Raw genomic sequence first — 14,324 nt, forward strand, 5'->3', positions numbered from 1 at the left:
CCTGGGTCAGAATGCCATGCAGTGCCACAGGCTTGGGGCAGAGTGGCTGGAGAGCTACCTGGTGGAAAAGGACCTGGGGGTGTTGGTTGACAGAGGCTGAGTATCAGCCAGCAGCGTGCCCAGGTGGCCAAGCAGGTCAACAGCATCCTGGCTTGTATCAGACATAGTGTGGCCAGCAGGACTAGGCAAGCGATCGTCCCCTTATACTCGGCATTGGTGAGGCTCTACCTCAAGTGTTGTGTTCAGTTTTTGGTCCCTCACTATAAGAAAGACATTGAGGTGCTAGAGCATGTGCAGAGAAAGGCAACGCAGGTGTTGAGGGGTCTGGAGCACCAGTCTTACCAGGAGCAGCTGGGGGAACTGGGGTTGTTCACCATGGAGAAAAGGAGCCTGAGGGGAGACCTTATCACTCTCTACAACTACCTGAAACAAGGTTTTAGTGAGGTGGGGTCACTCTTTTCTCTGTCATCACAGGATGAGAGGAAATGGCCTCAAGTTGCACCAGAGGAGGTTTAGATTGGGTATCAGGAAAAATTTCTTCAGTGAAAGGGTTGTCAAGCATTGGAAGAGGCTGCCTGGGGAAGTGGTAGAGTCACCATTCTTGGAGGTATTTGAAAGACATGGACACGTGGCACTTTGGGATGTGGAATAGTGGCAGACTTGGCAGTGGTAGGTTAACAGTTGGACTCAGTGATCTTAAGGATCTTTTCCAACCTAAATGATTCTAAGAAAAAGCATAAGCCTTTGTAAAGGGTACTAGTAACATGAACGTGGGTACAGCTCCTGCAGTCTTGGACACTTTGTCTTGTGTATACCACATGTGGGGATCATTTCCAACCTAAATGATTCTAAGAAAGAGCATAAGCCTTTGTAAAGGGTACTAGCACCATGAATGTGGGTACAGCTCCTGCAGTCTTGGACACTTTGTCTTGTGTATACCACATGTGGGAAACAACTATTTTGCTTACCCAGTTTACTCTCTTGCCCTGTTCCACTAAGGAAGAAGAGAGTTTGGGGGAGGTTGTTAGGAAAAGAAAATAGATATTTCTGGTTTTAATGATTACAGGATAATGTATTCATTCTTTCTTGAACATGAGAGAGTACAGAACTGACATACAGGAAAGGTGTGATCATTTCATCCTTCCAGTCCTGAAAAGCACTCGGCTTTTCTTCCCCAGTCCTTCGTCTCTTCGATTCCTCCTCTAAGGTTTAGGAGATGCACTCTGAGAAACTTCCTCTCTCCACTGAGCTTTCTTCTCCAAGTTTATGCTTGTAAGAGATTCATGCCTTTTTACAGCCTATAACATAACGATAAAGCAAGAGCAGAAAGTTATCACCTAAAGGACTACAGAGATTAAACTTGAATCAATAGTTTACAAAATTATCTGACCAAAGCACAGTTCTGTCAGCTTTAATGCCAGGGAGAGAGAGGGTTAAAATAAAACATCCAGAGACTACTTTGGCTTAAACTTGTTACTTCTCTGGGAATAAATTAAACACAGGAGATACATTTTGTGCTCCTGGTCAGTATTTAATACTAATCTCTGGTCTGCAGAAGTCAGAGGTACTGGAAACAAAGCAAAAGTTATGACAGATCTAACTGAAAACAAGGGTCCCAAAGCAGCTGTCCTCCTCTTTCCAGTGTTTGCATTCACCCTATTCCAATGTAAGAGAAAAAAACATTCTGGGAATTGTCAGTGTTTGATCTCTTCTGCTGAAGCCAGGGAAAAACCTTCCCCCTGTTTTGTTTCAGAGCGCTGCATTCTTCTCATTTTGATAGAGGAACGCTGACAAGTAGAAATGTGGCTTGACACTTCAATAGCTCCCAGGGCTGGGGCTGAGACTCTGTTACTAGCTCTAAGGTTTCTCTAGAACACTCAGTAGCCTTTAAAAACAAGATGGGAATGTTCAGAGAAGGGCAATATACACATAAGGTTCTGCCCATGCAGATGCTTTGAACTCTGTTTTCTGCTTCCATTCATCCTTAAAAGAATGTAGCAACTGTGTTTCTGTTACCACTGTGCTTTTTATTGCAAGAAACATGACAATAAACTGCACAGATTATATTTCCTTGTCTTTAAGACTAATGCTACTGAGAGGCTTTAGCACACAAAAAGTATTCCTTGCTTCTTTACAGAAATCCCACAAAGTTAATAGGCCACCAACTATGTTAAAAAAAAACACATAAAAAAAAGGCATGACTAACTTTTGCTGCACTTGGAATCTTAAACTTTACACTTACTCTCTTTATATGATGCAAATTAAATCATAGACCTGCTTCTTTGTTATCTTGCCAAATTCTACGCAAGTGAAGGATACTCAGCATCTACGGCAGCTTCTCTATAAAAAAGTTTTCCAATTCTACAAACTAATGATTTGAGAAAAGTTGTTCCATGCACACTAAAGGAAATCTGTTTTTCTAATGCATTTAAAGAGCACAGAATTATTACTGACCATCTCCTCACTGGTTAAAAAAGACTTTTGAGAATTCAAAAGTTTTTGTGTTTTGTGGAGAAACATACTCATTTGCTATTTCCATTACATTGAATCTGTGAGCGTTGCTGTGTGTCGAGAGGCATTTGGAGCCCATGGCCCAAGGAGCATCTACCTGCCTTCCAGATCCACAGAACAGAAGGTGCACTTTCCTTTCAAACTCTCTCAGGCCATCAGTAAAATTAAGAAGTTAAAACAGCGCTAAATTTAAATATTCCATTGAGGAAAGAAGACTATTTTTTTCCCCTTTTAAAGGAAGCATGTGCGGTCTAACAGTGACACCACCCTCTTCTGACTTGGGAATTAATCAGTGAGGATCACTTCTGGGCAGCTAGGAATACTTATTTTTAATTTTTGATAAAATGAAAATGAAAAACCCCTAAACAAAACAGTACTAACAATCCATAGGAGGAACTGAGGATTTTATGTGAAGATTGATGTGCAGCCACCAGCCAAAAATCTGCTCACCTGCTTCCCTTTAATCACCATGACGATGCATCCCACTATCGTCAAGGCCATCATCACGTAGCTGAACTTCACACGCAGCGTGGTCTTTGCCGCTCTGACGGTTTCAATCCTCAAGAGAGAATAATAAAAGAACACAGACTCATTATCAGAGAGACAGATCCATCATTTGGCTAATTGTTTGATTTCTCCTGGCATGTTACTTAGGCAATCTTGTATAATGCTAACCGTACTTTTCGCAAAAAGGTTTTACAAGAACAAGCTACCTTGGGAGATTTGTGGTCACAAAGGAGTTCCTCTCAAAGTTGGAAACAAACCCAATGTTTCAGTTATTTAATGGTTAAAAGACATGACCACCTTTCTAGACTACTTGACTGCAATGCAAAGGAGGAAGGCTGCAGTATTTAAATTATGTACATTCACTATGGGGAGGACAGGAAAAGGAGAGGGATGCTTTTACTAATGTTTTTCTTAATGTTAGCTCCTCCTGCGCTCACTACCACCTTCTAGTATCTGCAAAGCCAGCGAGTACCCCATCCATATTAGAACTGCAGTGCATTTAACGTTGTAAAACATGCATTTTCCCTCAACAGCAGAAGGACAGAAAAAAAGCTTTTGTCAGCAGGAATAAAACATGTAATGTTTGACAGCTGGAATTTCTTAGGCAGAGGGAGGCATTATTACAGCTGAGCAATTCTTTCTGCCTGGTCCTCAAAATGGTTTCATTTATGGTGCAGTCTAATTTCCAGCAATAGGGGCTTCCTCTGCTACAGGACTGGAGAATGCTATGGGTTACACACTGGATGCTGAATGTCATAGTCCTGAGAAACTGTAAATAGGACTTGGTAAAAGACCAGTGGCTACCACTTCCCTCCTGCTAGAGCAGTGTTAAGGTAGTCTGTTTTCCTAAGAAACTAAGGAGGCGCAGAGGATTGCAGGTCTTCCAACATCAGCTTTGGACAGAGGATTCCTTTAAATCTTTTATTATTTTTGTTTGTTTCAGGGGGCTTATCTAGCCACACCAGTAGCTGTACAACTCCTTTGGGAAACCTGTTGCCTAGTCTACTGTTATCTTTTAAAAACTATAAATCTTCCACAAGAAGAATATCACTTATTAAAGCCTTTCAGCTGTACATGTGGTGAGTTAAAACAAAAAGTAATTTATTTTAAGTTGGGTTAGAATCAAAAAATTGTCTAGGTTGGAAGGGACCTTTAAGATCATCTAAGGTTAAACTCTGAAGGTCATTCTACCCAAATAACATTGCAGTTACAGCAAATTTAAAGTTTGTATTGGAGATACCAATGCAAGAAGGGCCAATGAAGCATAATGCTTTTAGATGTGCTTTCCACAATAACCAAAGACCTATACCCTATATATTTACTCTTCTTGCAGAATTCAGAGCTGTTGACTCCCTTCTCAAGGGGATCCAATAGTGTCACGGATTAAATTGAGCATATTATAAAATTACAGATGACTAGGAAAGCATAAACATTATGATGAAAGGATAAATGCAAACTAGGTAATTATACCCCAAAACTAACGTGGTTAGTGAATTTAATGGAACTGGGAAATTGTCACTGTACACAAACGTGAGTGAATATGGAATGTTGACATTTTGACCTTATACTTGGAGGAAAAAAAGATACCAAAGGATCCATGATAGTTCAACATGCTAAGTCATGTAGGGTAGAACCTGGGAACGGAAGAGAGTTTTGTTCTTGTTTTTGAAGAGGAGGGTAAGAGTGATATGATCCCTGTTTCAAAATATTGATAGAATCATAGAATTGTTTAGGTTGGAAGGGACCAACTAGTTCCAACCCCCTGCCATGGGGCAGGGACACCTTCCACTAGAGCACAAGACTTCTGATCATAGGGAACACGTCCATCTACCATGAAACTAGTAGTTAAATTTTGCTTCCAGGTTACTTGTTTTTGCTAAGAAACTGTGATCAACAACTTGGGTGTAGGCTGCAATTAAGGTGAAATGCACAGAAGTAGGATTTAAAAAAAACCACTTTATTAGTTGATTTTTGAAGTACCTTGGATGTGTTAGAATATACAAGAGGAAAAGGTAATTATCTGAATGCATTTTGCGCTATAAATCAGTTCAGTGACTAAGATTAACATTTGTTTTAATGTGTTAATTCTGATCACCACACCTTGCAAGATTACTGAGTTACATCGCAAGCCCTTACAATCCGCTCTTAATTCAACTTAGAGCACGAAAAAACCCCACTTTTGTGCTTTTATAGTTCTCAATCATCTTTTCAGCTTTAGCTGAACTATTTGCTTAAATAAAAACAAGAATTCCTGATGCACTTGCAAAACTGGTCACCTTTTATCAGAAGTTGGTTTGTTCTTTCAATAAACCATTGAAATGACTTCAATGACTCTGCTAACTGTTTTTTTAAAAACACCCATAATAAGCGTTTGGTATGCAAAAATATATGAACTGACATAATTTAGTAAGTTTTAATAAATCACACCTTTATGTATTTCAAATGTAATTCAGAAAAATTGTTCAATACAAAATTGAAGAATTAATTTTTAAGAATATTTATTCACTGTGATATACTTACAAAAAACTTGATGCATGGATGGATTTTCAATTCCCATGCTGTGCATCCAAACAGAGTAACTTTAGAGGACAGCTGCATAGTTTGCTTACCCAAGTAGTACAAGATTTACTGTATCTTTTTAATTTAAATAAATGCATATATTTAAAAGCATGTTTTAAAAGATAACCATACTACCACCATGTTTTTTAAACTAATAATTGCCTGTCGTTGTTAAGTTTGGTCTTCATTTTGGACAGGCAAACTAGAACATCCAGTTTTGTTTTCTACTTTTCACACAGGGCAAAGCATTGACGTTTGGACTCCACCAGCAACAGGGAAATTTTGAATATATATATTTTTTGTTAGGGAGCCTTTCCACTCCTTGTTAGTTTAAATTCCTAGAGTAAAGAAAGTTGACTCATGCCCTCCAGACATTCATTAATAAATATTTGAAATTATTTTCAGTTATTGGATAGCTGTATTATGGAAGTTGCACAGAATGGGAGACTGACATATAAAGAAAAACACGAGGAAAAGTTCACACCAGTATTTGCAAAAACCTTTTTTGATTGTGAAAGAAGAGTAAAACTTGGCCAATTTATGATCTTTTTCTAATGAAACGACTAATAGATGCTGGTCATCCCTTCAGGGAAAAAAATCAAAAGGGCTATATTATCTCAGCAATCCAGAATTGCTCAGGTCATCTCATTTACAAGATGATACACCAGACACAGAAGCGTAAGATTTTTCAGCTGTGAAAACGCATCCCATTTAAGAGAAGTTATTCTGGGGTTGCATTCAAGTAACTTATTCCTGCATAGACAGTGTCTCTTTTACAGCTTCAAAACTGGCACTTACGAGACAGTCTCTGGTATGTCCTCTGGTTTTTTGAAATGGCCTGCCCACAACAAAAATCTTCTCTCCCAGTCTGTAGGCTTGTATCCAGGCACCCTCAAAGGAGACCGGCCTAAAAGAAAAAAAACCAAAACACAAACAAAGAAATACACAAACAAACATAAAACCCACCAAAACCAACAGTCCGGGAAGATGAATTACCACAACTGCAATGAAACTAGTTAGGGTGAGCAATGCAGAATTTTTAATATCATTGCTAGAGCTGGTTAGGGAACAAAAAGTATATCAGAGTCAGATTAACAAACCCGTAAATATGGATTAAACTGAGGCCAAGTAAGAAAAGTCAAATCTTGCCCAAGATCTCTACATTTGTAGTTCTAAGTTTGTGGAACCTGTTCCAGCATTTAAGCTTCCTAAGCTGCTGTGATATTACAAGTTTTTTATTAAATTAGTTTAAAAAATAAATCAAATGGAACTGCTACAGAAAAGCCCATACGCTGCACCATTGCATCACAAAATGGTAACTTTTCCAGGGAGTGTAAGATTTTATCTTATCTGGAAGTATAAACAAATAGATGACCATAGGCAATGATTAGACCCTTAGTTTTCTGCTCCATCTTTCAAAATCCATATTAAAAAAAAAGTAGTTAGAATGTAATATAGGAAGGCTTCCATACATAACATACCATTAAAAACTAGCAAGCAAAGTGCAAAGATAGATAACTTTCCCACCTCCTTTAAAACAAACAAAACACCTCCCCAACCCAAAAAAAACCCCACAAAACAAAGCCACCTCAATGTTGGGAGGTATCCTGTGTGGCTCTGTGCTGCCCCATGGATTCGTGAATTATTTAGGAAGTAGGGTGGATAGACAGTTGGCTGACGATACTAAGTTATCCAGAAACATAAAGAAAAGTGTGAAGAGCCACAGGGCTTCAGAATCCTGAGTCAAGGAGATGGCCAGTATATAAACAGGAAGCAATTCCAGTTCCTATGCAAAAAACAGAGTCTAACCTAAGTTCTTGGCGTTTCCTAGAGTTTTTGGCAAAATGTTCAGTAATAGAAAGGGAAACAGCATCAGCAGCAAGGTTTAGGAACACAACACAAAAGCATTATTATGCCAACGTATAAAAGTGTGACTCCAGCATTTTGAAAAGCATGTGAAATACTGATCCCTCATCTCAGAAACAGTTGCAGTATAATAGGTACAGAGAAAATTGGTAAGGACGACCACAGGTACGGAATGGTCATCATATAAGAAACAGTATCATAGACTGATGCCTTTGGCCTGCAAAAGCAGTAATTGTAGCTCCCTGCAGAGCAACAGAGGCACCAGAACCCTGTGACATTGGGAGCGTGGGTTGTAAGGAACAGGTCCCGTTTCAGAAGGGGTACTGAATAATGGAACATTAGATCGAAAACAGCACACGACAGTTTCAAAAACAAATATTTGTTTTCTCACAGCACGGTTCAACTGAGGAATTCTTTCCCAGAGGATGCCAACGCTAAAAATACAACCAGCTTCAAGAGACTAGAAAAATTTATGAAAGAAAAATCCAGTGAGGACCATTAAAAGCAAAGATGTCACCTCTGGGGACAGCAGTCTAGCGGAGAAACACTTAGGTTTGTCCCATTTCTGTGCTCTTCCTTAGGTCCTTGCTATTGGTCACCATTTCTATTAGTCCTCACGTAAACCTAAGGGACCTCCTTTCCCAGCCACTACCGGAGACATGTCACTGTTAAGACCTTTTGTCTTACCCAGTAGAGTTGTGTTATGTTTTTAAGACAGAAGCATGCAAAATGCTTCACTTCTGTATGTTCCTTGTATCTAGCATCAGCAGGCAAAGACAGGAACATGTTATACAGGTGCTGTGGTTTAGGCTGGGCCGGCCAATAAACGAATGACAGATGACCTCTTTAACCTTCCCCGGGCCCAGGATTGGAGAGGCGCGGCGGAATGCGCGGGCCCCGCGCCGGGACCGCCCCTGAGGGGCCGCCGCTGCCCTGCGTAGGCCTCCCCCGGGACCGCAGCTCTGGAGCTGACAGTCGCCCCCCCCGCTCCGCTCCCCCCTCCCGGCCCGGAGCAGGGGCCGCCTCAGTTCGCCTCGCCTCGCCCCGCCCACCGCCCTCCGCGTCATCCCGCCTCCCCGCCGGATTGGCCGCCGCCGCGGCCCTCGGCCTTTCCAATATGGCGGCGCCCAGCGGAGCGGCGAGCTGCGAGGAGTTTTTGAAGAGGAGGGTAAGAGTGATATGATCCCTGTTTCAAAATATTGATAGAATCATAGAATTGTTTAGGTTGGAAGGGACCAACTAGTTCCAACCCCCTGCCATGGGGCAGGGACACCTTCCACTAGAGCACAAGACTTCTGATCATAGGGAACACGTCCATCTACCATGAAACTAGTAGTTAAATTTTGCTTCCAGGTTACTTGTTTTTGCTAAGAAACTGTGATCAACAACTTGGGTGTAGGCTGCAATTAAGGTGAAATGCACAGAAGTAGGATTTAAAAAAAACCACTTTATTAGTTGATTTTTGAAGTACCTTGGATGTGTTAGAATATACAAGAGGAAAAGGTAATTATCTGAATGCATTTTGCGCTATAAATCAGTTCAGTGACTAAGATTAACATTTGTTTTAATGTGTTAATTCTGATCACCACACCTTGCAAGATTACTGAGTTACATCGCAAGCCCTTACAATCCGCTCTTAATTCAACTTAGAGCACGAAAAAACCCCACTTTTGTGCTTTTATAGTTCTCAATCATCTTTTCAGCTTTAGCTGAACTATTTGCTTAAATAAAAACAAGAATTCCTGATGCACTTGCAAAACTGGTCACCTTTTATCAGAAGTTGGTTTGTTCTTTCAATAAACCATTGAAATGACTTCAATGACTCTGCTAACTGTTTTTTTAAAAACACCCATAATAAGCGTTTGGTATGCAAAAATATATGAACTGACATAATTTAGTAAGTTTTAATAAATCACACCTTTATGTATTTCAAATGTAATTCAGAAAAATTGTTCAATACAAAATTGAAGAATTAATTTTTAAGAATATTTATTCACTGTGATATACTTACAAAAAACTTGATGCATGGATGGATTTTCAATTCCCATGCTGTGCATCCAAACAGAGTAACTTTAGAGGACAGCTGCATAGTTTGCTTACCCAAGTAGTACAAGATTTACTGTATCTTTTTAATTTAAATAAATGCATATATTTAAAAGCATGTTTTAAAAGATAACCATACTACCACCATGTTTTTTAAACTAATAATTGCCTGTCGTTGTTAAGTTTGGTCTTCATTTTGGACAGGCAAACTAGAACATCCAGTTTTGTTTTCTACTTTTCACACAGGGCAAAGCATTGACGTTTGGACTCCACCAGCAACAGGGAAATTTTGAATATATATATTTTTTGTTAGGGAGCCTTTCCACTCCTTGTTAGTTTAAATTCCTAGAGTAAAGAAAGTTGACTCATGCCCTCCAGACATTCATTAATAAATATTTGAAATTATTTTCAGTTATTGGATAGCTGTATTATGGAAGTTGCACAGAATGGGAGACTGACATATAAAGAAAAACACGAGGAAAAGTTCACACCAGTATTTGCAAAAACCTTTTTTGATTGTGAAAGAAGAGTAAAACTTGGCCAATTTATGATCTTTTTCTAATGAAACGACTAATAGATGCTGGTCATCCCTTCAGGGAAAAAAATCAAAAGGGCTATATTATCTCAGCAATCCAGAATTGCTCAGGTCATCTCATTTACAAGATGATACACCAGACACAGAAGCGTAAGATTTTTCAGCTGTGAAAACGCATCCCATTTAAGAGAAGTTATTCTGGGGTTGCATTCAAGTAACTTATTCCTGCATAGACAGTGTCTCTTTTACAGCTTCAAAACTGGCACTTACGAGACAGTCTCTGGTATGTCCTCTGGTTTTTTGAAATGGCCTGCCCACAACAAAAATCTTCTCTCCCAGTCTGTAGGCTTGTATCCAGGCACCCTCAAAGGAGACCGGCCTAAAAATAAAAAAAACAAAACACAAACAAAGAAATACACAAACAAACATAAAACCCACCAAAACCAACAGTCCGGGAAGATGAATTACCACAACTGCAATGAAACTAGTTAGGGTGAGCAATGCAGAATTTTTAATATCATTGCTAGAGCTGGTTAGGGAACAAAAAGTATATCAGAGTCAGATTAACAAACCCGTAAATATGGATTAAACTGAGGCCAAGTAAGAAAAGTCAAATCTTGCCCAAGATCTCTACATTTGTAGTTCTAAGTTTGTGGAACCTGTTCCAGCATTTAAGCTTCCTAAGCTGCTGTGATATTACAAGTTTTTTATTAAATTAGTTTAAAAAATAAATCAAATGGAACTGCTACAGAAAAGCCCATACGCTGCACCATTGCATCACAAAATGGTAACTTTTCCAGGGAGTGTAAGATTTTATCTTATCTGGAAGTATAAACAAATAGATGACCATAGGCAATGATTAGACCCTTAGTTTTCTGCTCCATCTTTCAAAATCCATATTAAAAAAAAAGTAGTTAGAATGTAATATAGGAAGGCTTCCATACATAACATACCATTAAAAACTAGCAAGCAAAGTGCAAAGATAGATAACTTTCCCACCTCCTTTAAAACAAACAAAACACCTCCCCAACCCAAAAAAAACCCCACAAAACAAAGCCACCTCAATGTTGGGAGGTATCCTGTGTGGCTCTGTGCTGCCCCATGGATTCGTGAATTATTTAGGAAGTAGGGTGGATAGACAGTTGGCTGACGATACTAAGTTATCCAGAAACATAAAGAAAAGTGTGAAGAGCCACAGGGCTTCAGAATCCTGAGTCAAGGAGATGGCCAGTATATAAACAGGAAGCAATTCCAGTTCCTATGCAAAAAACAGAGTCTAACCTAAGTTCTTGGCGTTTCCTAGAGTTTTTGGCAAAATGTTCAGTAATAGAAAGGGAAACAGCATCAGCAGCAAGGTTTAGGAACACAACACAAAAGCATTATTATGCCAACGTATAAAAGTGTGACTCCAGCATTTTGAAAAGCATGTGAAATACTGATCCCTCATCTCAGAAACAGTTGCAGTATAATAGGTACAGAGAAAATTGGTAAGGACGACCACAGGTACGGAATGGTCATCATATAAGAAACAGTATCATAGACTGATGCCTTTGGCCTGCAAAAGCAGTAATTGTAGCTCCCTGCAGAGCAACAGAGGCACCAGAACCCTGTGACATTGGGAGCGTGGGTTGTAAGGAACAGGTCCCGTTTCAGAAGGGGTACTGAATAATGGAACATTAGATCGAAAACAGCACACGACAGTTTCAAAAACAAATATTTGTTTTCTCACAGCACGGTTCAACTGAGGAATTCTTTCCCAGAGGATGCCAACGCTAAAAATACAACCAGCTTCAAGAGACTAGAAAAATTTATGAAAGAAAAATCCAGTGAGGACCATTAAAAGCAAAGATGTCACCTCTGGGGACAGCAGTCTAGCGGAGAAACACTTAGGTTTGTCCCATTTCTGTGCTCTTCCTTAGGTCCTTGCTATTGGTCACCATTTCTATTAGTCCTCACGTAAACCTAAGGGACCTCCTTTCCCAGCCACTACCGGAGACATGTCACTGTTAAGACCTTTTGTCTTACCCAGTAGAGTTGTGTTATGTTTTTAAGACAGAAGCATGCAAAATGCTTCACTTCTGTATGTTCCTTGTATCTAGCATCAGCAGGCAAAGACAGGAACATGTTATACAGGTGCTGTGGTTTAGGCTGGGCCGGCCAATAAACGAATGACAGATGACCTCTTTAACCTTTCACTCTTCAGGGAAGGGAGATGTTCTCATTAGACCATCACAACTGTCCTACGTGGAGTAAAAAACAGGTTTCATGGCCTGAGCTTTACCTGAACAACTCCATGGTTAAACAGGAATCAAACCAAAGATTCAGGCTGACTCTCTCCTGCAGGACATGTTCAATTTTGTGAACAGCTGGAGCTGGGCTGAACTATGAAGAACTGCAGCAGTGTGATGTTTTAGCTTGTATGATGTTCCTAAACATTGATAGCTTAGATTGGGGTTGAACAGTCAGTTACAGAGCACAGCTGAAGGCACTCAGCGTACATCGTGTAAGATTCTAGAGACCTGCTACAAAACGAAAGATATGTTATTGCCACAAGAAGAAACAATAACCCCTGGCTTTGTTAAAAATAAAAATCTTATTGCTAACTTTAATGCTCAGTTTTTCAGTCTAAAGATCAGAATTCTCCCTCATGAAATCAGGAATATCAGCACCTGCATTGCCAAATTCCTGTTCAGATGGATGATTGCAGCCTAGAAATCTAGACATTTCATGGCATGAAACGTAGCATAATCTTTATCAGAAACTCTTACCTCTTGGCTGAACTTGACTTTCTTCCTGGGGTTTAATGCAAAGCCTTCTGCTTATCTTCACATCCACTCCTTTAGTTGTCCTCAGAATTGAGGGAATATTTCTTCCCAGCAGTTTAACAGCCCTATCTGAAAGAGAAAGCAGAGGAAGCAAAGGGGCCAAATCTAACACAGAACAGTAGAAAGAGAGAATGCTACCTTTTAAATTGAAGTTGTTTCTTTTGTTTTGGTGTGTTTGGGTTTTTTTTAACACCAGAGGAAAAAAAAAGAAAGAAAAACAATAGGTACCAATCTGATAGTATGCAAGAAACACCAGCTTTTGGTTGTAACGGAATATATCAAAGAAATTAAAGCTTGTCTATGAGCTATGACCTGAGCTTGCACATTAACCTTGTTTAGAAAAAAATGGGAATGCAAGATTACAGCCTACAAGCAATTTCTACAAGCCAAGCAACTTTAGGCAGTGTCATTTCAAGGACCGCACGCCACCCTTCTACCAGTGTTGTCATATCCCAAAGGGAAGTCCCAGACTTGACAGAGTCAAGAAAAAAGCAGAATCTTGCAGTATAGAGATATACTTTGTATACTTTCCAGTGCACTGCTTTGTACTGCATTAGGAAGTACACATACACTTTGTAATGTAGTAGAAAAGGACGGGGCACCTTATATATGAACACATACATTCAAGAAAAAGCTTCTAATTCACTAATTAATATAATGAAAAAATTCTGAGGGGAGGAAAAAACCCCAACTTTGAAAAAGCAAAGGGTACTTTTAAAAGCATGAACTGAGTTCTTTTTTTTTCTTCTTTATGCTGGTTGAAAACGCCCTACATTTTCTAGGCATAATACATCCCAGCTCTGAAAAAAAACCAACAAAACCCCACATTTTACATCTATAAGCGACCTTTCCCCCACGCCTAATGAAATCAATGCCTTTTCCAGACCGTCAGGGAAGGGGGGGGGAAGACCGAAATCCATTCCCATTATTATTATTATTATTATTATTATTATTGTTATAATTATTATTATTTTACGCCAGGCCGGAGGCCGCCAGCCGTCAGTGCCCACCGGAGTCGGGCGCTCACGCCTCCCCTCAGCCCCGCCGCACCGCCCGCAGCCGGGCCGGGACCCCCGGGGGCTCCCCGCCGCCCCACGCTCCCCCCTCCACGGGGCCCGCCACCGGCGGAGGTCGGTCGGTCGGTCTGTCGGTCGGTCGGCCGGTCAGCCTCCCCCAGCCCCCGGGGGCAGTCACTCACCGGCGCGGCCCCACATGGCGCGGCCTCCCGCCCCGGCAGCGCTGCCTGGGCCCTCCCCAGAGTCCCTCAATGTCACCGCTGGGCCGGCGCCCCGCTCCGCCCCGGGCCCAGGATTGGAGAGGCGCGGCGGAATGCGCGGGCCCCGCGCCGGGACCGCCCCTGAGGGGCCGCCGCTGCCCTGCGTAGGCCTCCCCCGGGACCGCAGCTCTGGAGCTGACAGTCGCCCCCCCCGCTCCGCTCCCCCCTCCCGGCCCGGAGCAGGGGCCGCCTCAGTTCGCCT

At 41.0% G+C, this 14,324-nt stretch overlaps 1 protein-coding gene across 1 annotated transcript; it reads right to left on the reverse strand.

Annotated features, from left to right (window-relative positions):
• Positions 1 to 1,024: 1,024 nt before the first annotated feature.
• Positions 1,025 to 14,259, reverse strand: FAM162A (family with sequence similarity 162 member A). The gene is made up of 5 exons (XM_014957135.1): positions 14,045 to 14,259; positions 12,790 to 12,915; positions 10,292 to 10,400; positions 2,962 to 3,070; positions 1,025 to 1,298 (listed from the first exon to the last, which is right to left on the reverse strand). The coding sequence occupies exons 1-5, from the start codon at positions 14,058 to 14,060 to the stop codon at positions 1,203 to 1,205; spliced, it is 456 nt and encodes a 151-aa protein (XP_014812621.1). The 5' UTR covers positions 14,061 to 14,259; the 3' UTR covers positions 1,025 to 1,202.
• Positions 14,260 to 14,324: the final 65 nt, after the last annotated feature.

Source organism: Calidris pugnax, unplaced genomic scaffold, assembly GCF_001431845.1.
Source record: "Calidris pugnax isolate Ruff unplaced genomic scaffold, ASM143184v1 scaffold225, whole genome shotgun sequence".
NCBI classification, from domain to species: Eukaryota; Metazoa; Chordata; class Aves; order Charadriiformes; family Scolopacidae; genus Calidris; species Calidris pugnax.

Excerpts from the sequence above, each read along its gene's own strand:
- FAM162A (XM_014957135.1), bottom strand. Across the intron at positions 10,401-12,789 it reads AAGTCAAGTTCAGCCAAGAG|GCCGGTCTCCTTTGAGGGTG; the intron begins GTAAGAGTTTCT and ends TTTTATTTTTAG. Across the intron at positions 1,299-2,961 it reads TGGTGATTAAAGGGAAGCAG|GCTGTAAAAAGGCATGAATC; the intron begins GTGAGCAGATTT and ends GTTATGTTATAG.